The sequence below is a fragment of the Gossypium hirsutum genome, chromosome A03 (genome assembly GCF_007990345.1).
Source record: "Gossypium hirsutum isolate 1008001.06 chromosome A03, Gossypium_hirsutum_v2.1, whole genome shotgun sequence".
NCBI classification, from domain to species: Eukaryota; Viridiplantae; Streptophyta; class Magnoliopsida; order Malvales; family Malvaceae; genus Gossypium; species Gossypium hirsutum.
The window spans coordinates 87,231,375-87,245,746 of record NC_053426.1 but is presented as its reverse complement, the minus strand read 5'-3'; the positions used below and the strand labels follow the sequence as shown (position 1 = coordinate 87,245,746).

Genomic DNA, 14,372 nt, shown 5'->3' with positions numbered 1-14,372 from the left:
GGGGTGAGACCACTAAATTTTTTAGGGGGCAAAATTATATTGTATATTTTTATGATAGTTGTAACATCCCATACCCGGTCTAGACTTCAAGCCGAATATCGAGATGCCGCACCACTGCTTTATCTCACTCACAACAAGTGGGAAGCCTATTCTAAGCAAAACCTCCTTTTATAATAATATGCTTGTAGGTTTTAGGTCATTTAACATACAAGCATATATCACCATACTCATATAATCTCATGACGTTTAAGTATATGTCATAATACTCGTAAAATCACATAACATTCAAGCATATACCACAATACTCTAAAGCATCTTTATAGATAAATTGCATAATGGTCACATGTCATATAAACACATATCACAATACACACATATTTATAAGTTAAGATATATTGGCACTTGAGCTATGAAACATAAAAGTGAGCTCTATCATCATTCATTGGATACACGGATCTCCAACACACCAAACATAGACTCATGGAGTCAAACATGTCCCAAAAGTGAAGCATAAAGTTAACACTCTCCTGATTTCCCCTCACATGTCCCATTGAACGGAGCTTAGCTCACATTCCCTTATCCTTCCAACATGTCTAGGGCCTCAACACCTAAAATCACTGTACATATAGGTGAGTACTCACAATCCTATTGCATGCCAACTATATCCAACAATTTCAATAATTACAAGGCCAAAATATCTTAAATCAAACACACATCACTTACTGATTATCTGTGCACAATCACTGCATATTTGCATCTTTAGCAAAACACTATCACTAACATTTAACATATACATAACATGTACACATTTGCACTTTCACAACGGTTATCATAACCACATATCACATGTTATAACATCTCATTTCAATTCACATATTCACAAGTACATAAGCACTTTATTCACAAGATAACATAGGTATGAGAAAGCTTACACTTGGAATTTAGGCTACTACTAAATTCCTAAATAATGCATTGAATCATGTCCACAAGTAATTATTCCAAACACTCACCAATTACACTTTTGCAGAAAAGTCGAAAGCTCAAATTATCTTTTCCTTGCCTTTATCTCTATTCATAGAAGGTCCTATCGAATTCGGAACTTCAACGCAACAATTCACAAAACAATGCATTCAATAATCAGCTAAGAACTCACCACAAGCAATCAAAAATATAATCCTAAGCTATATTCCCATGTAACCGAAACCTTTAACATGGCAAACTTTAAATCTGAATATCTCGGTCTATACTTAATCTTTTCACCCAATTTGGTTCATTTTATAATTTACCTACGACTAATTCTCAACTTTTAAACTACACAAAACTACTCAACCCATGATATCAATTTTTACGACATGTTTTATGGCTATTTTCTGAAAATTCATTAAAACTCAAGAAATCTTTAACGAAACTTCAAAGTAAGTTTAGAAACCTTCTAATCATGTAAAACTAATTTAAAAACACTTTGAAACCACACTTTTATCCATAAACCTGAAATTCACCATTAAAGACCCGATTTTCAATTTTTATTTAAAACATGTGTTTCAATGGCTACAAATTTAGTTTAAGGGACTAGATATCATTTAGAACTCATACAAAGTCAAATGGTTACCTTCAATGGAAGAAAAATGAGCTTTGACGGAAATCTAGAAAAACCTATGTTTATAGAAGATGATGTAGATGATGAAGTTTTTGGGTGATTTTCTTGGTTTTTATAGAGGCTTATAATTTAAGAGATAATAGAAATCAAAAGGAATTAGGATTTGGAGTTCAAAATTGATTGAAATAGCAAGAGAGAATCAAGAGATGGCAAACACAAATTTTTTGTAGTTTTTACATGAAATAACTTTGTGAAGAGAGGTTATTTAGCTTGGATTTTAAAATCTAATTAAATTGCTTCATAAAAACTCTCAATTTTGAGGTTTTTACAAATCAGTCCTTTTTTCAAAATTAAAGGTATATAAAACATATTTTCAGAAATTGATTTAATTTTCTAAAAACCATAATTGAAAACATTACTGTTATGCTATGTCACAAAATTCCGGACACTCTAAGGCCAAAATTCTTAAAATACCCCTAAAACTCCTAGGCCTTATTTTGGGGTGTTACAATAGTAAAAATGTAATTTTACCATTTTAATAGCTTATATCTTTATAATTTTTAAAGGATTAAATCAAATTTTTATCATTAGGAGGGGGCAAAGTGTAATTTTACCATTAAAATTTTAAAAATTTAAAGGGCCTAAATAGAAAATTTCCATTTTAAGGGGGCCCCCTGCTAGCCCCCCTAGGTTCGCCACTAGTTTTATGATAAATGATCTTGCAAGTCTACTGGTAAATTCTTTTGTACTTGGGGGTCCTTCCAAGTTTTAGGAAGTTGGAGAGTTTAAATTCGCAATTTGATAATAACCAGTTGGCTATTGTGCCTTTCCTGGAGCCATGTCAATCCTTATTTTATGACAATATGGATTTATATGTGATGGGAGTTATTGCTAAACCTAGTGCTGATGAAAGTGGTCATATGATGAATGATGTACAGGAAAAAGCTTGTTTGGAGATTGATGTACTTGTCAATCAATCTCAAGTTCATATAGAAGGAAAAGACACTACTAATGAAGATCATTATTCCTCAAGTTAAGAAATTATCATTTTTTTTATAAAGCTAAAAGTAAGGATTATCTAGAAATCTATACCTATATATAAAAATACGAGTTTGAAAATTTTTTTGAATTGATAAGAATATCATTTATTTTTCATCATATTACTAAATTTATATTTAAAAATAATTATAATATAATAGAAATTATTAGTTAAAAAATTGTGTTGATTTTAAAATAGAATTATTACTTGAATAGAGTTTTAAGCATAAATTATAGGAAAAAAGGTTGTGAAAATTATAATTATAAGTTACAATTATTAGTTAAGAAGATTTTTACATAAACAAAAGTTTTTCTAATTTTATTGATATAAAATAGATTTATTATTTAAATAGAATTTGAAGAATTTTAATTATCACTTAATTAATATTATAATTAATTATTTTAATTATTTATTATTTTAAATAATGTTACTTTGCATTAATTTCATAAAATAAAACTATATTGTATGTTAAAAATGTTAAAAATACTTTAATATTATTTGAAAACTTTCTAATATAATATTTGAATCGATAAGTTAATATATTTTCAATATTTTCAATAATTCAAATAAAAGATATATTATTTTACTCTATTTACTATAATTAAAATAAAATATTTAAAAAGCTAATTAAATATTAAACGTGTAAAATCACATACAAATTTGGAAAAACTTTTGAATTGACTAGAATATCTTTTATTATTAATTATATTACTAAATTGACATTAGAAAAACAATTTATTAGGATTATTATTATGAAATTAATTTTAATGAAATATTAATTAATATAATAATTTATTCATATGAAATTAGTTGATCATATCTTTTTAAAGCTCTACTTAAAAAACAATCTATTATAAATTAATATAAATAATTAAAATCATTAAATATAATTAGATAAATTAAAAATAATAAAAATATAATTTAAATATGATAATATTTAATAATATTAAAATAATTTTTAGAATTAATATAAATTTAAAGGTGTGGGATTAACATTATATATATAATATTAATACATTGGCAACCTAATTTATAATGTATAAATTTATTTATTTATTCTTAATTTATAATTTATTTATTTATTTTTAATTTATATCTCAAAACTCAAAAGAATATAAATATATATATTTAATTAATTTAAATATTAAAAATATATAAATACAAATTGAATTTAATCAAACCAGTTCAATTCAGCATAAAATTGACTCAACAAATAGTATGACTCATATCTATTTAAGAAATTAAGATAAATAAAATAAATTAATTAAAATTTAATATTTTTTATGATCTATTTTTTCTCATGTATTTCAAATATATAAAATCAATAATATAAAAATAATTATAATTATTTTATTAATAATTTTTCTACCAAATCTTAAATCTAAATTGACATTCATAACAATTGATTAATATAAAATAATTATACTTATACTTATTTTATTATTAATGTTTTCATTATTAATGTAATAGTCATTATCATTTAATTAAATTTTGTATTCATATTAAATTACACTTACTATTTTAAATTAATTATCACTTAATTAATGTTACATTTATATACCAATTAAAACTAATATTTATCACTATAAATATATGCATTCGTAACACATTTTTATTCAAAATATCATCTAAAGAATTACTAGAAAAATAATTTGTTTCCATAAAAAAAGAGAGAGTGTGATTGTCATTATTATTTGAGAAGTTTAATCATTATTATTTGAGAGTCAATAGTTTTAGTATTAATTAATTTTAATAATATTTACATAATTGCTCATATTGTTTACTATTATGCAATATTATATCAAATGTAATGAAGTATTAAAATAATGGTTCTTTGTAGATGAAATTTTAACTTATATTTGAATGACATTATTTTATCTTATTACTTAATATGGGTTGTTTCTTACTTTTTATTTTATTTTTTTAAATGTTATTTTATCATCTTCACTATTTTTCAAAATTAATAGAATTTTATTATAAATTAGACTAGTTCTCATTTACTTAGCATATATATTTTTTAAAAATTAAAAAAATTAATAAATTAGAAAAATATAAATTCATAAAAATAATATATATAAAAGCATGAGTTTGAAGAAACTTTTGAATTTACTAATATAACATTTAATATTTATTATATTATTGAATTTCCATTTTAAATGAATTTTATTATTTATAAGATTTATCACATTTATAAATAATATATGGCTCCGTTTGTTTGCCAGTAAAATGTTTTCCGAAAAATGATTTACTTTTCTGGTGTTTGGATAAAACTGTGTAAAATATTTTCTACTGTTTGGCAGAATTCCTAAAAATATTTTTCGAAAAATCTATTTTTACATATATTAATAAATTTATATTTTAAATTATTTTTACATATATTGCAATGATTTATTTATAAATAAATTAGCTTAAATTTTTATAATTTTTAGACATGTTGTTCTCTTTCATCTTTCACTGGTTCATTTACCTGCTCCACTCTTTAGTTCGAACTTTTTCCTCTCAAGTCTTTGCTTGTTTCAATTAAACTGAAATTCGACTTGTTTCTTTAAGTTGTACTTTTGTGAATATGGAGATCCTGGAAAAAAAAAGTTGATCAAAGATAAGATTGAGACAACCAATAGATAGGATTGAAGATCAAAGCTGAAAGGGATATTGTTTAGGTCAACTCCTTACGGTAAATTTAAAACCATTTGTTTTTTAAACTCCAGAAATTATAAAAACATCACTCTTACAAAGACTTATAAATGTAACACAGAGGAATTTTATAAGATCTTTGAACATTTGATAAATCCTAACTTTTGATCATCAAAGATCAGTTTTGTTTAAATTAAACAAGTATTTGTACACTTAATTCTCCCTATGAGACATTTTTAAAAGACTGGGGAAGAAAATTAGTATTTAGTTAAAGCCTAAGTCTTTGACTGGTATCCCCATGATTGTTGCTTGCCCACTTCCACTGATCTCTGCACATCTCTGCTATACCATATTTTGCTCTGCAATATAACAGACTCTTAAGATTAAAAGGACCTATCTTGTACTGTAATTGGAAATTCTTTTTGAAAGATTATCCATGTTAACTGAATAATCTATTAGGAAAAAGATGGGATTGTAAACATACTTGCAACCAAGTTCTTTTTCAGCTTTTTCAGTGGAAGCATAAACAGCTGTAGCATCTCCTAGCCTTCTAGGGCATAGTTTAATGGGGATTTTCTGCAATATTTTCAGCAGCAACAGTTTTATATTAGCATAAATGAGAGCGAGGCCGAGAGAGAATGTTGAATGGGAATTGGCAAATAGATGTTGAATGGGAATTGACAAATAGCATTAACCTTTCCAGAAGCTTTCTCAAAAGCAACAACTATTTCAAGCACAGATGTACCACTGCTGGTTCCGAGGTTATAGGCAATGCAGCCTAGAACAAGAAGAAAATTGACAAAAGGAGCTAAAGGGAGAGAATCAGGCATAGCAACCTGCTGAGATGAAAGTTAGCTTAAATTCCCTTTTGTAACCACACAGATCATATATTGGCCAAGTCTTAATTTCTTATTGGCCATTGCTTTCAGCTGTTAGCTAAGGAGTTATTATCAGATACTGTACATGAACACACTCATATTCCCTTCTTTTTTTTCTATTATTTTCTAGCCTCTATTCTCAATTCTTGATTAAATAACACAACCCAAGCTCCTTGATTTCTGATCTTTCTAAAACGTACAATAAACTAACATGGAAACAAGATTCACTAACAAAGGAGCTGCCAGGAAATAATAGAAAAAAGATGAATAAACAATTAAACCCAAAACAAAATCTCTAATCAGAGTTCAATCCTAATAAAGCAAATAAAGGCGAAGAAGAAATAATAGAAAAAAGATGAATCAACAATTAAACCCAAAACAAAATATCTAATCAGAGCTCAATCCTAACAAAAGTAAATAAAGGCTAAGAAAAGGATTGCTTTTATTTTTTGCTTTAGAATTAAACCAATCTTGTTTATTCAGCAATAATTTCTTCAAGGGTTAACTACGATCAAGAAAAAAAATGAAAGAAAAATTAAAGAAAAAATTCACCTTAAATACTAACAGTTGAGTCTAAGTTAGTCTGAGTCCAAGCTAAGATCAAGCAATCATTTAAACCCAACACTCAATATCCACATCATAACAAAAAACTGCAGCTCATACTGATCGGTTAAGACAAAGTTGAAAACGAAGGGCTTCGATTTTTCTTTTAAAATAAATTCAACCATATAATTGATCACATTCCTCGAAGCCTGTCCAATTTTTTCTTCAACTTTCCACATCAACTTCCACAATCAAAATTTCTCTTGAGGTGAGTGCATCAAGAATCTTCATACATCCATAAGCAACAACTAAGGCAAACACTCAAAAATTCAATAAATAGGTAGAGTTATTTGGATTTTGGAGAAAATGGAATACAATCATTAAAGTAAAACAATAGGATCAATTCCATTCGTTTTCTAGTAAACTACAATACTGCATGCTGTCTCAAATGAATGTGAGTTTAAACATAAAAATTAAGAATCAAAATAGAAAAATGTATCACTAGATGGAGAGAAATTATATATGTTTATTAAACAAAGCATACTTTAAACATAAAATGTTGGATGATAAAGATGCAGTGGCCCACAGCAGCTGATGTAAAATGAGTACTAGTACATTCCCATTTCCTAATCCCACCTCCAAGAGATGAAAATAATAATAAACGGAAAAACACGTGTCTTGGCCCAAACAAACCTAATTAAGCTTTTGGTTTCAAACTGATGCATGGAATGATTAGATAAGTAGACAACATAACTCTATGTCATCATCATCTTTGAGTTGTAAAGCTTCTGCCTTTATCACCCATTCCATGCTTCCTTCTTTTCTTTTCTTTTTTTTTTTAAAAAAAAGGTTGATTCATTATGAAACGGAATGTGGTGATAGACAACTTTCTTTATTTATGTAATTGACCAAGATGAATGGTCATGAGAATAAAAAGGTAGCCAAAAGGCATTGCTATCATCTCTTTACATATTATGAGAAATAAAAATACTCTACAATGACTCTATAAATAAAAATACTCTGCAATGACAGCAATGGGTATTATGAGAAATATTAATTAGCCAAAACAAGAGACAGATAGGCAGGCAGTTAGGAAACACTTTGTTGAAAACAGGCAATGAACTATATCCATGTCAAAGAGTGATTGTATTGGACGTAGAAAAATTAACAGCAGAGAATTCTGATATATATTGCAAAAAAAAAAATTTATACAAGAAAATCCACTAACCCCACCTTTAAACAAGAAATGAGAGTCGCAACTAATTTAGCAGAGCAGAATGACAAGCATTTCAATGTCCTAATTCCTGGAAAAGAAATGATATATTGAAGCCATTAAACATTTGAACTAACTAAAGTACACCATTGAAAATTTTTAACAAATGCAATAAGGCTCAACAAAACCAAAGAACTGCCAAATGCCCCTCTCTCCGTGTTTTCACTTTAAATTGTTTGATTGCAGGAGGTATCATTAGAATGGTACTACACCCTTATACTCACATTTCTACCATTGCAAAATGATGATTCCAAGCTTCACCAAGTCTTAGATACATAATCTCGACAATCATGATCACATACACATCGCCTTCTCACCATCAACTTCCATAAGTAGCACATGAACCCCAAGGACCATACAAAATCTAACTTACCCTTTCCAATTATTTGATATTACAATAGCAGACAACACTTGCCATTCTCTAAATCTACCAGTATCATTTCTACAATTAACTAAGATTCTCCACTATTCCTTTTTCGCCTGCCTATTCTTTTTCTCTTTTATCCCATAGGAAAAATCTAGTTGCTTAACCAGAAGAGGAGACTTGTACATTGACATCACCATCTTAACAACTTTATCAATCCAATGGTTATTTAATTTTACTTGGTAAACACTTCTGAATCAAATTACTAGAATCAAATCAATTTGCACTTTTGAATTCAGTAAATAATTACGCCAAAGAAATTTTTAGTATTTTAAGGTTCATGAATGGCATGCATTGATGCATACCTCTAAGGCAAGGGAAGCCTTGCTTCTTGACACCAGTGATATCAGTCGACTGATATCAGTTCCTGCACCAAAACCACAACCCCACATCACAAAACCCATCACCAAAACAAAATGAAAAAGTAGAATTAAAGAAGATGCCATACCTTGCGAAGAGGAATGAGATCCTGAGAAAGATGGGAAGATAGGAAACGAAATAGCAGCGTGTAAAATTTGCCTGAGAAGAGAAGATATGCGACGGACTAAGGAAAAAAGGAAGAGATTTGAAGAACGGAAGAAGAAGAAGATTACCTGGATGAAAAAGGAGATGGAAAAAGTTGAAGAATGGAAGAAAAAGAAAGCTTAAAGTTGAAGAATGGAAGAAAAAAAGGCTTACCTGGATGAAGAGGAAATGGAAAATGTCTTACAGAAATGAAATCAGTAAGACATTTTCCCCAACTTGAAGGTCATTTTACCCGTGTCTAGTAAAACATTTTCCCTTTGGAAGAATGTTTTCAAGCTTCCAAACACCGTAAAACTAGAAAAACATTTTCCTGGCTTTCATACGGACCCTAAGTTCAATTTTATATTTAAATTATTGTGTTTACATTAATCCAAAAAGTAAAAAGATTACATTATTTTTGTTCTAAATAAATTTTAATTATTTCTATAACTTTTTTTATAAACATCTATACTATTATTTAAGTGTTTTATCGAGTTGGTGTCACCCTCAAGGGTCACAAACTCAATTGTTAATTTGTAAAAATGTCATTCCGTAATTAAAATAAGTTATATTATTTGAGAGTACTTTAGTCTTTTTCATTAAAAATCAATAAAAATTTAAAATTGAACCTGAAGTAATTGCATTAGTAAAACCTTTAATTCACCACTTTGTTAAAACTTTATTTTGATATTTTTATACATTTTATTTTAAATTACGACACTTTATAATTTATGTTATTCTTAAGCACACATTTGTGTTCTATATTTGTGGTTTCCGGATGCATATTAGTAGTGTGATAGGATTTCTCGTTTAACTTAAAAGATTGAATATAATTTAGGTTAAAATATGTTGTTAGTCCTTATACTTTAATAAAATTTGAGATTTAGTCCCTATACTTAAAAGGTTAAAAATAAGTCCTTCAACTATTTTGATTTAAAAATTCTTGTCCAATCATTAAAATTGTAAGTATTTTCTGTAAAAATTTGTCAATTTGGCATATTAAGTTATCCTCATCTGACTTGTTATATGATTGACGAAAAATCAATATATTAAATTGACAAATTTTAATAGAGACTATCAACGACAACAATGATTAAACTAAAATTTTTAAATTGAAAAAGTAAGAGAATTGAATTTTCTAACTTTTAAAGTACAAAGTCTATAATAGAATTATACATTATACATTATTTTTAAAATTTGTTTAAATGTAAAATTGGTCCTTAAATTAGGCTACCTCATTCCACTTAGGCACCTAAATTTTCTAATACTATTAATTCGCCTCATTTTACCACAAACCATAATATATAAGAACATGTCACATGTCATGTTCTTATTGAATGTTGTATACTTTTGAGCAAAATGAGATAAAGTTGATAATTTAAATATCACTTCTAATTAAAATAAACTTTGATATAGTTTAGAAACCAAATTTGTAATTAACCCCTTTAGGCTTTATTTACTATTGAATTTAAAAAGTGTTTTTCAACTCAAATATTGATTTAAACTAAAAAATTGATACCTTTTCAAGCTAAATCTTAATTTTAAACTGGGATTTTAACTCGGTACGGAACAGTAGTATCATTGGAGTAGATACTCAAATCACTTTAAATACAAGAAGTCAAGTGGGTGGATTGGTCCGAGTGGAAAGAAAAAAAAAAGATTGAACTAAAAATTTTTTCAGGTAATATCTATTTTTCTTGAGAAAGAGATAAGATATCTCGACACAGTGGCATCTTAATACCACTAGAAATGGGCAAAACAAACTCTAAGGAATCAAAAAAATTGAAAAATTGGATCTATGTCCAACGGATCACAGCTTCCAAGAAAATTTTTTTGTTTTGGTTGACCTGTAACCCTATATGAAATACCGGATGGTCTAAATTTAGCAACACTCTTCCCTCAGGATCCATTTTGGGAAAAAGATAATATGAAACTTCAAGCTGTCAATTATATCTTTTATGAAAAAGGTAAACCGATTTGAAAATTTTCTGACACAAATATTCAACTAGCTCGGATTTGTTTAATATTGAATGGGGGCCAAGACAACAAAAATTCTTTCACCAATGAGGTCTATGCTTCCTTTTGAAGGAAAAGCTAAAAAAATCAAAATTTGTAATTTTCAGTTTTTGGAAAAATGTTTTTCCATTAAATTATCGCCTCATTTCATCTTTTACGTTGTAACATTAGGGTGAAAATAATTTTTTTTTATTTTCTCAAAAATTCTTTATAACCACTATGATAAACCCTATTAAAATTTTCTAAATCATTTTTTCACCAAACTTTTCAACGTACATGTTAAACTAACTCTTTAAAAAATAACCAACTTTTAAGCCCGTATTATCTTCATAGAACTAGTATAATACGTGGCACCCCAGAAATATTTGACAACTCCAATTTTCCCAAATCTTTTCCGGGAAAATCCATGCATTCTCTGCCATGAAACTTACTCAAAACCGATAAGAAAATAACCCCCCCCCAACCCAAAAAAAAATTTTCTCCTTATAGAACCCCCAAATCAAGATAAAAGAAGAAGCAAATCCTGAAATTGAAACTGGGAAAAATTATCTGCAAATGGCTCGTGTCGCCTCAAACCCTCTTTCTCTTCCCAGATTTAGGCCTTACTTTCAGGTTTCCGACACTGCCCTCGTCTTCAAATCCCCTTCCCTTTCTCCTTATAGAACTCGCAAGTTTCAATCCATCGCCTGTCAGACAAATCCACTTCCCACCCAAACACAACCCTCCGACGAGGTAACTCTCTACTCTTTCTTTGTGTCTCTGCTTTTATTTTTGCATAATCTTCATTTCTATAAAAGGGTTGCTATTAAATTTTGATGAGGGCAATTACGATGAGCACAATTTTAATCTGCTTCTGCCTTGAAGGGTTGTTCTAGTATTAGAGATGAAAAGGTACTTGCTGCCATGAAAAGGCCTAATCATCTCCCTCTTGGAGCAGGGAAAGGTACTTGCTGAGCCTGATTCAGTCGATGATAGTACAAGTGAAGCTACAAATTCCTTTGTTGGAGGAGAATTTTCCGAATTTCCAAACAAAAATATAAATAGGCGAATAGCAATAGGTTCTACCCTTGCAGCAGTGGGACTTTTCATGTCATCGCGATTAGATTTTGGTGTTTCTCTGAAGGACTTATCTGCTGCAGCAGTGCCTTATGAAGAGGTTTGATTTTCTTAGCTTTTCTACTCAATAGGTATATCATTTTGTAGGGTCTAGGTCTCAGGTAAATCCGTGATTGACAGGCTAGGTTGAAGTTGTGAATTCCATGTATCTAAGGCTAAGCTAACATGCCAACGACGCCTTGTCTCCTTGGCAAGGAAGAGGCTGCGGGTCCAAAACCATTAGGCCTCTCAGGTTTAAGTCTCGTTATACGGGTTTGGTCCGGCTTTACGTTGGACTTTGCCTAGTAACATGTTGGTTTGTTTTGTTTGATTTGTTTCATTAAAGTACTATATGGGATGTAACAGTTGATTGTAATTGTAATTTGTAACTTGCTTGACATAAAGAAGTTGCATTGTTGGATGATGGCCTTCCTTCGTAGACAAGACATTTTTAGAGAGGCCGGGCTAATATAGTTTTTCGTCAACTGACTAGATATGTATTGTAGTGCAGTGCTAAAATCATTTTAAGATTTTAGTTTGTTTTGGTATTATGATAAGGGTTTGAACTTTCAGTCGATTAAGACAGTAGTCGGAGGAGACAAATGTTTGCTGGAATATAGGGTTGAAACATGATCTAACACTAAAATCTTTTGTTGGCTGGATTTGAAGGCTCTTTCAAATGGAAAGCCAACTGTTGTAGAGTTCTATGCAGATTGGTGTGAAGTATGCCGGGAATTAGCTCCGGATATTTACAAAGTAGAGCAGCAATACAGGTAACTGCTTCACTTTGTTACTATTCTTATTTACTCGTATGATTCCTTGGTGTTCTTTTTCATTTCTTTATGAATAAAATTGCTTTCTGGTTTCTGAATCATTTTCTAGAGATTGAGTCGGTCTCAGTTGTAGATTGATGAATTTGACACATTTGTAATCCCTGTGGAAACTTTCTGTGTTCCTAGTTCACTTCACTTCTTAACACCCAATCACCAATTTCGGTTCAGGGATCGTGTAAATTTTGTAATGCTGAATGTCGACAACACGAAGTGGGAACAAGAACTTGACGAGTTTGGCGTGGAGGGTATTCCGCATTTTGCATTCCTGGACAAAGATGGGAACGAGGAGGGAAACGTTGTAGGCAGGCTTCCAAGGAAGTACTTGCAGGAGAACGTGGACGCTCTTGCCCGCGGGGAGGCATCAGTTCCTCATGCTCGTGTGGTGGGACAGTATTCAAGCGCTGAATCGAGGAAGGTGCACCAGGTTGTTGATCCCAGAAGTCATGTGTAGATGTTATATTGTTTTGAGATTAAATTCCCCAAGTATAAATACACATGTAAAGGTAACCCATTTCCTGACTTAGTTTTATTGTATATCAATGCAGCTATGGTTTGAATATAGAAGGGGTAACCCTTTGCTTAGCATGATTAATGTGACCAAATCTTCCACTAAAATTTAAAAAGAGCCAGATACTCGAACTTAATTAAGTTTAAAACATAATTTGAGTTTTAACTTAATTGCTTTGAATTTTTACAGATGAAAGGGCATCCATCACACCATTAATATACATACACGCATAAGCTCAATTTTGAAGGAATTCTTGAACCTGCGGATTACTTTTTATTTAGATTAGTTCACATTCCAATAATATTTTCTATTATCAAATTTTAAATATTAAAAGGTATTATATTAAAAATGAAATTACACTTTTGCATATATATTAAATTTTATTCTAACTATAATTTAAATTATTCAATATTTTTTTGCTATAAAGAATAGGGATCTCACTGTTTGAATCAATGTCAAACACTCATTCCTTCATATAAGTAAAGACAATTGTTCAATTTTGAATTACATTTTTATTGATATTTTAATCATATAAGTTAAGACTTAAGAAATATATGTTTTGAAATTCAAAATCCCAAATTGTGATCTATTTCATTGGGTATTTATCATACCTAAGAATAGTGATGAAGGTTTTGCACCAGTTTGGGAAAAACCTATCAAGAAACAATTGAGGCATATCAGTTCAAGTATTAATAGATTCCGAAGGTAAATAAAACAGTCATTCTCTAGTTAAGTCAACTAATGAAAAAGGAAAAACTCTTAGTTTGATTTGATCATCGGTTACTGCTTCTGGTTTCATGCTTAGACAAACCATGTGGAACTCTTTCAGAAAAGTATGGGGGTTCTCATTTTTCAAACTGCGGAAAGTAGGCAATAAATGTATTAGACTTTAACTCAAATGGTGTTTCGCTCGCTGGATAAGTTATGCATAACGGTTGTTCATTTGGTGTAGCTGTAAGTTGGTGTATAGTTTGATCTGCCATTTCTTCTGAATCTTTGGATGAGTAAATATCTTCAGTGTAAGATCC

General features: G+C 29.5%; 2 protein-coding genes across 3 annotated transcripts; one reads left to right on the top strand and one right to left on the bottom strand.

Moving 5' to 3' along the window:
* Positions 1–5,396: 5,396 nt before the first annotated feature.
* On the bottom strand, positions 5,397–9,216 carry LOC107886266 (bifunctional UDP-glucose 4-epimerase and UDP-xylose 4-epimerase 1). Of its 2 annotated transcripts, XM_016810164.2 has the most exons (6): positions 9,067–9,216; positions 8,837–8,907; positions 8,694–8,755; positions 5,966–6,106; positions 5,755–5,846; positions 5,397–5,629 (listed from the first exon to the last, which is right to left on the bottom strand). In XM_016810164.2, exons 4-6 carry the CDS (start codon positions 6,098–6,100, stop codon positions 5,539–5,541), a joined length of 318 nt encoding a protein of 105 aa, XP_016665653.1. In that variant the 5' UTR covers positions 6,101–6,106; positions 8,694–8,755; positions 8,837–8,907; positions 9,067–9,216; the 3' UTR covers positions 5,397–5,538. The 2 variants fall into 2 exon arrangements, with proteins under 2 accessions (XP_016665653.1, XP_040953422.1); XM_041097488.1 differs by having other exon boundaries at positions 5,966–8,755.
* Positions 9,217–11,236: 2,020 nt separating this feature from the next.
* Positions 11,237–13,395, top strand: LOC107886268 (thioredoxin-like protein HCF164, chloroplastic). Its single transcript, XM_016810166.2, has 4 exons — positions 11,237–11,640; positions 11,846–12,064; positions 12,673–12,776; positions 13,005–13,395. Exons 1-4 carry the CDS (start codon positions 11,464–11,466, stop codon positions 13,285–13,287), a joined length of 783 nt encoding a protein of 260 aa, XP_016665655.1. The 5' UTR covers positions 11,237–11,463; the 3' UTR covers positions 13,288–13,395.
* Positions 13,396–14,372: the final 977 nt, after the last annotated feature.

What these genes read in the sequence shown, in the direction of transcription:
- LOC107886266 (XM_041097488.1), bottom strand. Translation starts at nt 6,100, where the DNA reads ATGCCTGATTCTCTCCCTTTAGCTCCTTTTGTCAATTTTCTTCTTGTT. An exon ending in TTGAGAAAGCTTCTGGAAAG is followed by an intron (nt 5,847 to 5,965) that starts GTTAATGCTATT and finishes AAAATATTGCAG; the next exon opens with AAAATCCCCATTAAACTATG. An exon ending in GAAAAAGAACTTGGTTGCAA is followed by an intron (nt 5,630 to 5,754) that starts GTATGTTTACAA and finishes GTTATATTGCAG; the next exon opens with AGCAAAATATGGTATAGCAG.
- LOC107886268 (XM_016810166.2), top strand. Translation starts at nt 11,464, where the DNA reads ATGGCTCGTGTCGCCTCAAACCCTCTTTCTCTTCCCAGATTTAGGCCT. An exon ending in CAGCAGTGCCTTATGAAGAG is followed by an intron (nt 12,065 to 12,672) that starts GTTTGATTTTCT and finishes CTGGATTTGAAG; the next exon opens with GCTCTTTCAAATGGAAAGCC. An exon ending in AAAGTAGAGCAGCAATACAG is followed by an intron (nt 12,777 to 13,004) that starts GTAACTGCTTCA and finishes ATTTCGGTTCAG; the next exon opens with GGATCGTGTAAATTTTGTAA.